The sequence below is a fragment of the Sprattus sprattus genome (assembly GCF_963457725.1).
Source record: "Sprattus sprattus genome assembly, chromosome: 9".
NCBI lineage: Eukaryota > Metazoa > Chordata > Actinopteri > Clupeiformes > Clupeidae > Sprattus > Sprattus sprattus.
Genome location: NC_137928.1, coordinates 14,338,226 through 14,352,793, shown reverse-complemented (window position 1 = coordinate 14,352,793; position 14,568 = coordinate 14,338,226). Strand labels below are relative to the sequence as shown.

At 42.6% G+C, this 14,568-nt stretch overlaps 1 protein-coding gene across 11 annotated transcripts in view; it reads left to right on the top strand.

Moving 5' to 3' along the window:
* Positions 1 to 14,337, top strand: part of LOC308370219 (muscleblind-like protein 1) — a 106,722-nt gene extending 92,385 nt beyond the window's left edge. For 3 of the 11 annotated variants that reach the window (XM_080844838.1, XM_080844842.1, XM_080844841.1), the window contains exons 6-11: positions 1,343 to 1,493; positions 6,412 to 6,447; positions 9,634 to 9,719; positions 10,178 to 10,222; positions 13,284 to 13,360; positions 13,641 to 14,337. In XM_080844838.1, the coding sequence (XP_080700964.1) occupies positions 1,343 to 1,493; positions 6,412 to 6,447; positions 9,634 to 9,719; positions 10,178 to 10,222; positions 13,284 to 13,340 (375 nt within the window). In that variant the 3' untranslated portion in view covers positions 13,341 to 13,360; positions 13,641 to 14,337. The remainder of the gene's footprint in view (positions 1 to 1,342; positions 1,494 to 6,411; positions 6,448 to 9,633; positions 9,720 to 10,177; positions 10,223 to 13,283; positions 13,361 to 13,640) is intronic. The other 8 variants (XM_080844843.1, XM_080844846.1, XM_080844839.1 and 5 more) reach the window with 8 other exon arrangements.
* The last annotated feature ends 231 nt before the right edge of the window (positions 14,338 to 14,568 follow it).

Sequence of the window (14,568 nt, the reverse complement as noted above, 5' to 3'; positions counted from 1 at the left end):
ATTTGTTTTTTTATTTGTTTGTTTGTTTTTTTTCACCTACCCAAACTGCACTGCTGCCCCCATGGTGCACCTCTGCTTGCTGTTTATGTTAATGCGCTTGAACCCCATTGGCCCATTGCCATCATGTGCTCGCTGCCTGCTAATTAAGACTCAGTCGGCTGTCAAATCACTGAAGCGACCCCTCGAGGCAACCTTTGACCTGGTATTATGACCTTTCACCTTTTAGCTTGGCATGTATGATAGATAATAGACTTCTGAACTAAAACATTGTAAAAAAAAAAAAAAAAAAAAAACTCTTGTTGTTTCATATTTTCTTTTTATGTTTTTTTTTTCTTTCAGTTTTTGCAAAATTTCATAAAAGGGGTGATCAACTGACTGTGACACAGCTGATATAGTCCAACACAGTGTGTCCAACATTTAAAAAAATAACCCCCCAGAATTTGTGCGATTAGTAGATAAAAAGATAATGGTGCCCAGACCATCACTGTCAATTCATCACCTCTGGTTGAATGTAAGAAGACTGAAGGAAAAAATTGTAGTAGGTGATGTGTCATATGGCATGATTTTTCTTTTATGTGAGAATCAAAGTACTCAGTAACCATAATTATTTAATAATCTTGCATGTTGGTCCTTACTCTAGTCTTGCATGTCTAACTTGGGAATGGGTGGTCTCGTAGAGCAGGAGACAGAGTTAACATGGCTTGTACTCTAAATCATGGAGCTAGCAGTGCAACTTTCCTTGTTAACATCCTTTCTGTTGGTGCTTCAGTTTTCACTTTTTAAGATTCTCAATCTGAGGTTTAAGGCTATTTCTTCAAGCGTGCTCCAATCTGCACCTGAATCTGTGCTCTAACCAGACCCTGGTCGGCTATATAAAAGTGGTCCACCAGATCTGGCCCCATTCTGGCCCAGATTCGGCTTCTGTCTGGAGCATTATCCTGAATATCTTAGACATCACAGTCAAAGCTAAGAGTAGCTTGCTAGTTTAGAATAGCTTTGTGAGAATGATGCCTGCTTTATTTTCACTGTTTACTCTAGTGTTGTTGTTATTTGTCTTTATTTTGTTTATGATCTTGTATGTATTAATTTATTTGCAAATTAGTTTAGTGTCTGCAACACTGTCTTGCTTTAAAGAGGAGTAAAATAGTCCACCGCTTGCTTGCTGGTTGCTAAAACAAAACATTGATATGCAATACATTGAAATTGTGCTTTTCTGACATCTAACAAGATTTCTGTTCTCTCTATTTTTTTTTCATTTCACCTGTCACTCCTCTCTCCGTCCATCCTCCCATCCCTATGTTGACCCCTCTCCCTTCCCCATTTCCCTCCATCTGATTGGCAGGGACTCCCGCCTGTCTTGCCTCCATTACCAAAGAGACCCGCACTTGAAAAAACCAATGGTGCCACTGCCATGTTTAACGCTGGCATGTTCCAGTACCAACAGGCTCTCGCCAACATGCAGTTTCAGCAGCAGGCCGCCTTCATACCATCAGGTAGGGATGCCCTCACACTGGCACTGACTATTCTTGACCTCTAATGACCCCAGACACCAATATTTTGTATATGCTCATTGACTGTCTCTGTCCCCTCCCACTGACATAAGAAGCTAATTGGTCAATGCAGTCTCTGCTCTCAGTCCTTGGTTGAGCTTCACAAAGGCATAGTTCTGGTGTTGACCCCTGACCTTTAACTCCTGACCCCTAACCCCTGACCCCCAATCCCACGTCACCTGTGATGTCACCCATACACTTAGGCTTCAGTAGGCGAACATGTCATTTACTGTCAGTGTCCACCTACAGACATAAACACTTCAACATAGATGCTAGGGCATTCATGTTTAAAATTAAAACTAATTGTTAAAAATCCCAGGTATTTTCAATGCCAGAATAATTGTAGCTCAAGTTACTGTTACTGCAATTGCCAGACAGACAGGATGATCTGGGGCCGTATTCACAAAGAATCTTAGGGCTAAAAGTAGCTCATAAGTGGCGAATTTAGGAGAAACTCCTAAAAATAATGGGCGTGTCAGTCTTAAATTTAGGACTCCTATTTTTTTTTACTAAGAGCAATTCACAAAATATTTTATCCCTAAAAGTAGCACCTAAGTCTAGGACAGCTTAAAACTCCTCATGAGGACTCCTAAGTCACTAAGACCTATTCACAAAAAGTCTTAAAATGGCTGAAGCCAGACGTAACGTGTTGGAGACAATGAACGACTCTGAATTGTTGAGAAGATATCGTTTAAACCATGAAGGCATCAACATTTTACTAGAATTAGTGCGGGATGCAATCACGTCTCCAACTATCCGAAACAACCCAATCAGTCCGGAAGTTAAATGTTTGATAACATTAAGATTTTTGGCTACGGCGAAAATGCAACTTTGCAACGCAGACGACTTCAGAATATCGCAATCATCAGTAAGCCTATTCATTCATCAAACAATCACTGCACTCTGTAGACCACACATTGTACAACAGTTTATTCGGTTCCCTATGGACAATCGCCTACTTCAAAGGATCAAGGTCAATTTCACGGCGTTTGCAGGAATGCCCGGTGTCGTGGGTGCCATCGATGGAACACACATTAAAATAATTGCTCCATCCAGAGATGAGGACGTCTTTGTAAACCGCAAAAAGGTACATTGAATTAATACACAGATAGTGTTTGATCCAAATTTCACAATCATGGATATTGTTGCGAAGTGGCCTGGATCTACTCACGATTCGCGCATTTTAATGGAGAGCGCGGTCTGCGCCAGCTTTTTGAGCGGCACCATGTACCTGCTGGATGCCACTTGTTGGGTGACAGTGGCAACCATGCAAGACATGGCTTTTGACACCCTTCCTCAATCCACAACCGGGAGCACAGTTGAACTACAACATGCAAGTATACGCATGAGGCCTATTTTGGTGACACAATACCTGTAGCCGCGACGGCTCTTTTAAAGTCCACTCCGCAATCTCCATCCTACATTGTGACTGGAGCGCATACCACCGCTTCTCGCAGTCATCGACAGAGCGACACACGGCAGGGAATGAAGCATTTATGTTAACACATATGTCCTCCCATGCCTCACGCTTCTTTTTTGTGGTCACATTTAGCTTTTATAACTCCCTTCCTCTCCAGCACACTCTGGGCCAACATGGACAGTTGGTCCTGGGACCAGTTCGACTTTCTCTTACGTCTCGCCCTCGTTTCGTCCATTATGACAGGAGGACTTAAAGAGCCGTATGAACTGATATTTGAAGTGTTTAAGGGCTGGAAATATGCCGATTACCTAATAGTTTGCAGGGAGCTTTAATTATTACTTCCTTGATTTCATGCAATTTCCGTGTTTTTTTCGGCAATTTCTCTTTCTCTAACGTGCAAAGCGTCATTCACGTTGGATGCACAAACTTGTCATCATGCGTGTGCATTCTGCTAAGTGCACTATCCATAACTATTTAATATGGCTTCATTTGAAGCCTAGGTTATTCTCTTATTTTCTGTTGATTTAGTGGGATCGTTAGGGGGATGTTAGGACTGAGTTTTGAATGAGAGCGCCTGTCAGCAACCAATCACCGTACGCACCGCTTCTAAACTCGTGCATGAGAATGGACGTCATCCATAGCAACGGAGTTTTTATCTTAAGCTTAGGAGTTGGTATTATCCTTAGTATGAGTAGGTCTCAGAGCCGTTGTGAATCACTTTTAAGAAATTACTCCTACGTAAAAGGTTTTAGCGCGAGTTAGGAGCACTCCTAGTGGTAAGATAAAAGGCTTTGTGAATACGGCCCCAGGAGTTTATCACTCACTCTAATTCTTTAAACACACACACTAACACACACACACACACACACACACACACACGTAAATACTAGTGCTGTCAAACGATTAAAATATTTAATCGCGATTAATCGCATTTTTGTCATAGTTAACTCAAAATGAATTGCGATCGCAAATTTTTTCTATTCTAAATGTCCTTTCAATAATTTTTTTCCATCATTTTTATTTTATTTTAATGCTCTTATCAACATGGAAAAGTGGATTGGCTTGCTTTTTTTTTTTTTTTTTTTACAACGCGTTAATCGCGCAATAAAAAAATGAACGCCGTTAAAATGGGTTTGCGTTAACGCCGTTAATAACGCGTTAAACTGACAGCAGTAGTAAATACACATGCCCAATCACACACACACACGCACACGCACACACACACACACACACACACACACATGTACATACATGTACATACACATGCCCAATCGAACACACACAAACACGTATATACACATGCTTAATCACACACACTTGCAATGCAATATTTTTGTTTTTTGTTTGTTTTTACAATTCACTTTTATTTGAATCCAAAGGCAAAAGCAACAAAACAAGAATCAAATAGTTTGGGAAGAGTCAGTGATAAGGTGACTGGTTCACATGGCTCACATACTTTTACCAAAACTTAAATCATATGAGAAAATATATGAAGCAGACCACCTTAGGATAAACAAAAATTATTTGTATGCTCCTTATAATGGCTGAGACGGAGCAAAATGTTGCTAGTCTCTTTGCCTCCCATCTCCACTCCTGTGGTTACATTTTTGTAAACATGCCCCAGACACCACACTAATTAGCTAATATTGTCCTCCAAGCTGATGAATGAGCTCTACCAGCGGTCGATACCTCAATAATTTTGAAAAGTAGCAAAGGTGTCGATATACAAGTCCAAGGAGCAGCACACTTCAATGATGAGGACAGATTTCATAGATTCAATTAAATGTTATTAAATTAAATGTTACTATGGCAACCTCAGGAGAATCTGGAGTGTTGTTAAGAATTCACTGTCAGTTCTGCTATGAAGGAGCCAGTTTATCTTCACAGTGCTATGGTTGTAAACCTTGGGCTCTTGTCCATTATCTATTTTTCTCAGCTCTGTTAGAACCAAATCAACCAAGCGGTCGTGTTTAGCCACACACAGCCCACTGTAACTGTATTCATTTAGCATGTGAGCAGTTGACTTTCCTGTTGGCTGGCTGTAGTATGCAGTATGGGTCATGCTTTTGATGGCACCAGGTCGCCACAGACAAGCACACACACACACACACACACACACACACACACACACACACACACACACACACACACACACACACACACACACATACACACACACACACATATACCTGCACACACAGGCACGCTTGTGCACACACACACACACACACACGCACGGACGCACACACACACACACACACACAGTCCCTGAGTATTTGCAATGCATCTGGCACAGCACCTGCTCACTGCGGTGTGTCTAACTCACAGAGCTGTGCTGCAGCCCCGCTCTGGAAGCCTAGTCAAGGTGAACCACCTCACGCTGGCTCCAGCTCAGCCCAGTCATCCCCAATGCCCCACAAATACCCCCCCTCCCTGACAGCCCTAAAAATAGCCCCCCAGCCCTCACTGCTATTGATCGAGTGCCACCACAGGCCATGGAATCAATCTTCACACCACCAGGCGCTATGCAGACTCCCAAAGGGGCTTCACCACATGGGCCCTACCAAGTGCCTTCACCCCCTGCTCCAACCCCTTCACCACATGGGCCCTACCAAGTGCCTTCACCCCCTGCTCAAACCCCTTCACCACATGGGCCCTACCAAGTGCCTTCACCCCCTGCTCAAACCCCTTCACCACATGGGCCCTACCAAGTGCCTTCACCCCCTGCTCAAACCCCTTCACCACATGGGCCCTACCAAGTGCCTTCACCCCCTGCTCCAACCCCTTCACCACATGGGCCCTACCAAGTGCCTTCAGCCCCTGCTCAAACCCCTTACTGCACAGACAGAGAGGCTAGTCACACCCCGCATCCACCCCCTCCCCTTACCTGCTGGTGTCCTCAAGGTCCTAAAGACCCTTATTCCCTTTTACTGCCATGGCTGCCTCAGGGGCCCATTCTTTGTGTTCACCACCTGGACAAGTGTCCACTCTGTACATTAGACTGCCTCACACCTAATGCTTGCCCTACACATGATTGTATTCAGGCCTAGGCTGTAGGTGTTCTCTCCACATGTACTAAATGACTAAATGTAGGAAATGAACAGAATACAAACAGATATTTGCTTTTGTAATATTTCCCAAGTTTGTTTAGCACTGTTTTCAGACTAATGAAAATGAGTACACTTTTTCTCACTGTCACTGCTCCTGACTAATGTCACCTTTTTGTGTACTGGTTGAATGTGAAAGCCCATTTGATCTTGACATTGACCTTGACATTTGACCTTTGACCTTGACCCTTTCCCCTGTTCCCCATAACCTCCCTCTCTTCATTGTCTGTTCTGTGTTCACCATTGAATGACTGGTGAGCTGAGTTATGTTGATTCTTCTCCTCACTCTCTCCCTTTCTACGATCCACTTCCTGTCACAATGCATGACGGCCAGGCTCAATATTTTGCATGGCACCTGCAACAAGTGTTGGTAGGTGCTGGCTTTTCTTTATCCAATCCAATGTTTTGTTGTAATTTTTCTTTCTTTGTCCAAACTCACACTCTGTCTCAACCCACCTTTAGATGTTTGCTCTCTTCAGAGACCAGGTGTCATGCAGCCATTCTAAGAGAGGCCAATTGAATCCCAAGTCTGGCATTCAATTGACATTTCCCTCTCAAAGATATATATATAGAGAGAGAGAGACAGAGAGAGAGAGAGAGAGAGAGAGAGAGAGAGAGAGAGAGAGAGAGAGAGAGAGAGAGAGAGAGAGAGAGAGAGAGAGAGCACAAATAAACACAAATACTCTAAAGCTTACAGCTTTCTGTGAAGAGAACAGGTGTGGACTGAAGCAATGTGTGAGTGGAGCATGAGTCAGAAGAGGCTGTTTATGTTTTGATATAGTAAAACATTTAATGGTGGTGGTGTGTTATTTATAGTTATAGTAAATATCCATCAGATTGGCAAAAAGCTAATTAGTCAGTAACACTCATGTCACTATTTGTCTCGTACTCCCCTCATATAGTAAACATTTCAGTTGAAAGGCTATTCATATTTTGATAGATTAGAAAATCAAAGATGACTTGAATTGATGTGGTGGTTGTGTTTACAAGGCTGAATGTTTGACATCTCACAAGCTAGATTAGTTTACTTTGCTAATGGCTATATGTAAAAGTTTCCCTTTCAGGGCCGTATTCCATGCGTTTAGTAATAAAAGCACATGCGTTTTCTAGACTTGAATTACGTATGTGATTTGCGCAGCATGAAGGCAGGTACGCGCTTCGGGCAGAGCAAACCCCAAATCAGTGTGTTTCTTAAGTAAACACTATTTAGGCATATTCTGACCTTGACTTCAGAGTGCTGTTGTCAAGGGCAACTACAAGGCGAAACACCATATTACGTTTCAAGTAGGCAGCAGAAGGCCTAGTTCTAACATTATAATACATGTATAAATAGTGACTAGTGATGACTGAAAAAAACTTGAGATATGGGCATCATATCAGCCACCCTCTGAAGCGAACCAGATGCAGGGACAGACAGAACACTAATTCTTTTGATTAGGGCCGGCAGAGAATGATGATTACTGTGGCTTGACAGTTATTCATCCAGGCGTCTGCACAAGTGTAAAGGATAATGGCTTCACGGTCAAATCACAGACTTAAGTCAAGAGTAGAAGTGTGAAGCTGCGTTCTCTTTTGCACTTGTCTTTTGTACTTCTGCGCATGGCAGAATACGGTCCTTAGTGAGAAAAACATTTTTAAGGGGACATCAAAATAGGATATACAGCCGCGGAAAAAATTAAGAGACCACTTCAAAATTATCAGTTTCTCTGGTTTTACTATTTATTGGTATGTGTTAAAGTAAAATGTACATTTTAGTTGTATTCTATAACCTACTGGCAACATTCCTACCAAATTTCAAATAAAAATATTGTCATTTAGATCATTTATTTGCAGAAAAATGACAATTGGTCAAAATAGCAAAAATGATGCAGTGTCTTCAGATCTCGAATAATGCAAAGAAAACAAGCTCATATTCATTTTTAAACTACACAATACTAATGCTTTAACTTAGGAAGAGTTCAGAAATCAATATTTGGTGGAATAACCTTGATTTAAAATCACAACGTTCATGTGTCTTGGCATGCTCTCCACCAGCCTTTCACATTGCCGTTGGGTGACTTTATGCTACTCCTGGCGCAAGAATTCAAGCAGCTCGGCTTCTTTTCATGGCTTTTGACCATCCATCTTCCTCTTGATCACATTTCAGAGGTTTTTTTATGGGATTCAGGTCTCGAAATTGGGCTGGCCATGACAGGGTCCTGATCTGGTGGTACTCCATCCACACCTTTACTGGCCTGGCTGTGTGGCATGGAGCATTGCCCTGCTGGAAAAAACACTTCTCAGAGTTGGGGAACATTGTCAGAGCAAAAGGAAGCAAGTTTTTCTTCCGGGACAACGTTGTACTTTGCCTGGCTGAGGTTTGTAAAAGACCATAAGGGTTGAAAAAGCGGACTGGAGGTTCTTCTAAGTTCGTCTTCTCTGATGAGTCCGATTTCACAGTAGGTGCAAGACTCTCTGGCTTGTAGGCCTCTCCAGGTCTCCGTCTAACCATCAGACGACCATGTGTTGGGCAAAGCTGAAAATTGGACTCATCAGAGAAGACGAACTAGAAGACCCTCCAGTCCGCTTTTTTCAATCCTTATGGTCTTTTACAAACCTCTGCCAGGCAAAGTACAACGTTGTCCCGGAAGAAAAACTTGCTTCCTTTAGCTCTGACAATGTTCCCCAACTCTGAGAAATGTTTTTTCCAGCAGGGCAATGCTCCATGCCACACAGCCAGGCCGGTAAAGGTGTGGATGGAGTATCACCAGATCAGGACCCTGTCATGGCCAGCCCAATTTCGAGACCTGAATCCCATAAAAAAAAACTCTGAAATGTGATCAAGAGGAAGATGGATGGTCACAAGCCATGAAAAGAAGCCGAGCTGCTTGAATTCTTGCGCCAGGAGTAGCATAAAGTCACCCAACGGCAATGTAAAAAACTGGTGGAGAGCATGCCAAGACACATGAACGTTGTGATTTTAAATCAAGGTTATTCCACCAAATATTGATTTCTGAACTCTTCCTAAGTGTAAGCATTAGTATTGTGTAGTTTAAAAATGAATATGAGCTTGTTTTCTTTGCATTATTCGAGATCTGAAGACACTGCATCTTTTTTGCTATTTTGACCAATTGTCATTTTTCTGCAAATAAATTATCTAAATGACAATATTTTTATTTGAAATTTGGTAGGAATGTTGCCAGTAGGTTATAGAATAAAACAAAAATGTACATTTTACTTTAACACATACCAATAAATAGTAAAACCAGAGAAACTGATAATTTTGAAGTGGTCTCTTAATTTTTTCCGCGGCTGTATTATACGAACCAGTACTGACAGTTGGGCACATATGATGTGGTGTTGTTTTGATCTACTTCCCCTGCTGTGTAATGTTGCACCCTTGCTTCGCAGTCTGACAGCATGTCTCTCTTAAGTGCCACAGCTCATCCCAGATAGAGCCTGACATTAACCTCTACTCATCACACCTCCATTAGCAAAAACAAAAATAATCATTTTTTTAATGTCTTGGTGTATGTCTCTCTGTTCATTGGTGTCTTCTGGTTTTCCCTCCGCAAAGTTCCCATGATGCACGGTGCTTCGCCCGGCTCTGCAGCCAACTCATCCGCCACAAGTGTTCCCTTTGCCACCGCCACAGCCAATCAGGTTTGCTCCCTTAAACAGTCTTATTTTTTTGGTTTGTTTGTTTGTTTGTTTGCTTTTATATGTTTTGTTTTGTTTTGTTTGGAATGGGTTTGGTTTGGTTTGATTCGGGGGTATGTTCTCAAAACTCTAACCCCGTAGATATGCTGGATCCTGTGTGTGCCATTGCGGGGCTTTGTGACTTTCAGAATGAGGCCTCCATCTTTCTGACCTACTTGCAGACACAGTTTCTGACATTATGATTAGGCATCTTGAAAAAGACCCTTCAGCAGTCCTGCAAAGCACTGTCTAGCCTGATAGAGAGCCATCCAAAATAAACAGCACACATTTAACAGATTTATGCAGTACGGACTATGGACAAGTGTATTTATCACGGCCCTTGATAGAAGCATCTGGCACAATAATCATCCATTTTCTGAGCCCAATTTAATTTGAAACTCTCATCCCTTCTCATTTTCGAGGAACCACCAGTATCAAAGTCGACAGGCCATGAGTATATGCATTTGGTACGTATGAACGAGCTCATCATCCTGAGATTAATAACAAAGTGCTCTCTATATGCTGCGTCCTGTACGCGACACGCACACAAACACACACGCACGCACACACACGCACACACGCACACACGCACACGCGCACACACACACACACAGCCTCCTTGCACGGCTCGTTCCCCTCGTCGCTTCTGATAATTGAGCGTCCTCTGCTTCTCTCTGTACTTCTCTGTCGCCTTCGCTCATTGTGTTTCGACATGGCTCGGTGATCACAAGTCTCTCTCTCTCTCTCTCTCTCTCTCTCTCTCTCTCTCTCTCTTACAACCCCTTACAAACATCTGCTTCTGTGCTGCTTGGATCTGACTTAAGAGGGGAAACTTTGTACTGTTCCATGTTGCGTGGGGGGGCTGAGGGGTGGGCATGTGGGGGGGGGGGGTGGGGAGGGGGTAAAAGGAAAGGGTGAAGTTGGCAAATCCACATGGGCTTTACTATTTGGGATAATGGTGGTCCATGTGCTTGAATCATTTAGCTTGTCTGCAGTTCTGTAAAAACACCTCAGCTTAGAGAATTGAGGCATATCGAAGCCAAACTGCTTTTGAAAAGGTCATCCACAATGGATACGGGGTTGTTCTGCGAAGTGTTCCTACTTGAACTCTATGGGCCCTATCTTGCACCCAGCGCAATTGACATTGTCACCGACGCATGTATAATTCCTATCTTGCACCCGGCGCACAGCGCGATTTTTCCTCCAGAGGCGCGCTTCGAAATGAACTTGCGTCGACATGGGCGGGGGCGGAACAGAGAAGGCGTTTCTCTGGCGCAAGTGGTATTTTGCAGTTTCAAAAGAACGCCATGCGCCGTTCGCCATTGACCAAAAAAAAGCTGGTCTAATGTGAGGCGCAATGTCTAAAGTCTATAACGCGTATTCAGAACGCTATTTTAAGGGCGCATGTGCTTGCCCGCACAGTATAGGACCTATAGGCTACACTTTACTTCTGTCGTCTTCACGAGAGATTTACACCAATTGTTTGGCAAGCCATATATAATTACAAGGAAAATAAAGTATTTACCACATGAGGAAATCATTGTGATATCCGTATCCAAGACATTTTACAACTAGGCATACATCTAGCGTACACAATTGACCCAAATGATTCAGGTTAATTGAAGCTGCGTGACATTTGATTTATTGTATGGCTTTGTTGCATTTATTTAATGCCAGTATTATTATAAATCTTGTAAACTCATCTCTGTGTATGTGGACTTTATTTATGTACCTTGGGTTTGGTCAGCTGGTGCACTGGCTTGGGTGCCGATTTCCATGCCCCCAAATCGCTGCAGGCTCTCAGGCGTGAGGGTAGACGTGGCGATGTCCTATGCTGCCGTCAGGTACTGGGTCGAGGCAGATCCACCTCCCGTGAAGGCACGAGAACGTGTGTTACCTTCCAGCTTGGATGTCCCACGTCTCCGGACGTCATTATAGCGTTTTCGGCAACGTTTTCGGGTGCCCCGTTGCAGAAACAATCACGGCAATATCTTGACATGCTTGCTTGACTTTGCTTACTTTTGGAGGGTTTCTCGCATCCCCATATATATCTATCTCCCGGCTTTTTACAAAGCCATACAATAAATCAAATGTCACGCAGCTTCAATTAACCTGAATCATTTGGGTCAATGTGTAGGCTACGCTAGATGTATGCCTATTTTTAAAATATCTTGGATATGGGTATCACAATGATTTCCTCAAGTGGTAAATACTTTATTTTCCTTGTAATTATATATGGCTTGCCAAAGAATTGGTGTAAATCTCACGTCGGTCTCCTCGGCTGTGAACTTTTCCGGTCTTCCACCAGGTAATTCCGCCATCAAAATAACAAGCCGCTATGGACTATGCGCTCCTCGCTCTTAAAGGGAATGTGAAATGACGCTCGGATTGGTTTATTGCATATTACGCAAAAACCACACCTATGGCTGAGTAACCTCCTTTGGACCAACCCTTTTGACACTTGCGCTGGACGCAAGTGTGTTTTTTCCGCCGTTAAAATAGCAACTGCGCCATAGAGCCGCCCACACAGCTACTTGCGCTTGGCGCCGTCCTACTTGCGTTTCTGATCGGCAAGATAGGGCCCTATGGCTCTGTCACATTCTTGCACAGCACTTTTTGGAGGCCTTTTTGAGGAACAATTATCTGGAAGCGCAGGCCAAGTTTTTGCCTCTTAGTTTCTATAATGATACACATCTCCCGTCCTCCACATTTCTGTTCTGTTCCATCTTTGATGTGTTCTTGCAATACAAAAAGGAAGCACCTCAGTTGGGGGAACATATGTTAGCCATTAACACAAAACTACTACATGTCTGTATAGGTGTCTAATAAACTGCATTAAGCATCACTGATCATTTATTAGGCCTGTATTCACCAATATCTATTCCCACTGAATATGTCATTTATTCTTGGTACATCCTTAAAAAACAACTAATTGGTCTTTCCCTAAGCTTACTGAAAATAGAAAGTTTGTTGCCTAATACACTGTCTGAATTTGTAGAATACTTGTGGAAAAGTGGGGCATCTGGTGGTATTTCAGAGTATGTTTAGATTTAATTTAAATAAAAAACTTACTTTCATGTTATTATTGTTGAGGTCTTCTAAAATATAACCATACAAGCCACTTTTGCCTAATTTTTTTTAGTTACGTGCAATATACAAAAATATCAAAGCATGGCAGACTACCGAATAGGCCTTAGGGTCTGAAGTGTTAAGGGTGTTGCAAGAAATTGGTGAATACAGGTCTAATAAATTATTAATGGTGCTTAATGCAAACTGTATTGGTCACTTTTACAGACAATTAGTTATTTGTCTTAGTTACCTTTGTTAATTAGTCTTGAGAAGACTTACTGGTAGTAGTAATTTGTTAATAACTAACATTTGTTCCCTAAAGTAAAGTGTTACCTAAAAAGACCCAAGGTTATTGAGTGGGCGAAGACCTGCTGTAAACTGACGGAGTGATTCCCCTGCACAGTTCTGACGTCATCCTTAACCTTTATCTGTTTTCTCTCCCCCCTCCCCCCCCCCCAGATTCCTATAATATCTGCGGAGCATCTGGCTAGTCACAAATACATGACTCAGATGTAAATGTTTCACCATCCTGAGCAGTAAGTTCCTGTTTTTATTTTTCCTCTGAGAGTTCCCCCTGTGTTCTGTTTGCTTTCTCCTTCTCCTCATCATGCCTCCATTGTCCTCCCTTGCTTGACCCTTAATGGGGATCTTGGCAGGATGTTAAAGATAGTAACCTTCAAAGCTCTGTTGACTGAGTCAGATATTTATAGGAGAGTCTTTACTGGCCTCAAGCATGTGCCCCTATAACATCTTCATTGATCGTTTATTTCCTTGCGCCGAAAATACATTTATTTCCATTGTGGTGTTGTCTTTCAGACCGTGTCGGAGTGAACTGGTGTGCCACCATCTAGAGATCACCATCATGAATGAATAGATACAAACAGAATGAAAAACAAGAAGAAGAAGAAGAAGAAGAAGAAGAAGAAGAAGAAGAAGATGAAGAAGAAGAAGAAGAAGAGGAAGAGAAGGAGGAAGAAAACAAAGAAGAAAAAGAAAAGAAAGTGAACATTGTTGTGAAAGCCTCAACGAGTTAATCAGACACGGACTTCACCCGTCCCTTTTCCCCCAGCAGTCTCTTGGGTTCGTCTTTGCACCTGAGTGTCAACAAAACATCACTGACTGCCTGTGTTTTTTTTCAGCCCTTGGTGGCTTCTCTGAATCCACCTCTCATAACGAATGCAAACAACAAAGACATGTCTGTCTCGCCTGATTTAGTTAGCTTATAACTTCTTTTTCAGTACATCAGTAGACATCGGTAGAATAAAAGAAATTATTTCTTATTTTGTGCATAACTGTGTGTGTGTGTGTGTGTGTGTGTGTGTGTGTGTGTGTGTGTGTGAATGCATTTCGCTCTTCTTTTTTTGAGGTTTACACAACAAAAGGTGCACCTTGTTATAAAACAGAGAGAAAGAATGTAGAAGAACAAACACATTGTCAAAGAAAATTGTGCATGCACACAGTATACTTTCGCTAGGTGGCTCTACTCCTTTAAGACCTCGATTGTACAAGGACAGGGGGTTCGTGGGAGGGATGGGGTGGGTATTGGGGTGGGTATTAGGGAGGGGTACTTTGGGTTCAGAATCGTCACTTCATGACAGCTGAATGTTCTTCTGGGTCAAACACGCAGCAGTGAACCTTTTAAAGCACATTGAGGCTTTCATAGTTTCATGTTGCAGATTGCACATCAAGTGCCATAGACAATACTTTCATCCAAATAGAGAGACGGAGAGAGAGAGAGAGAGAG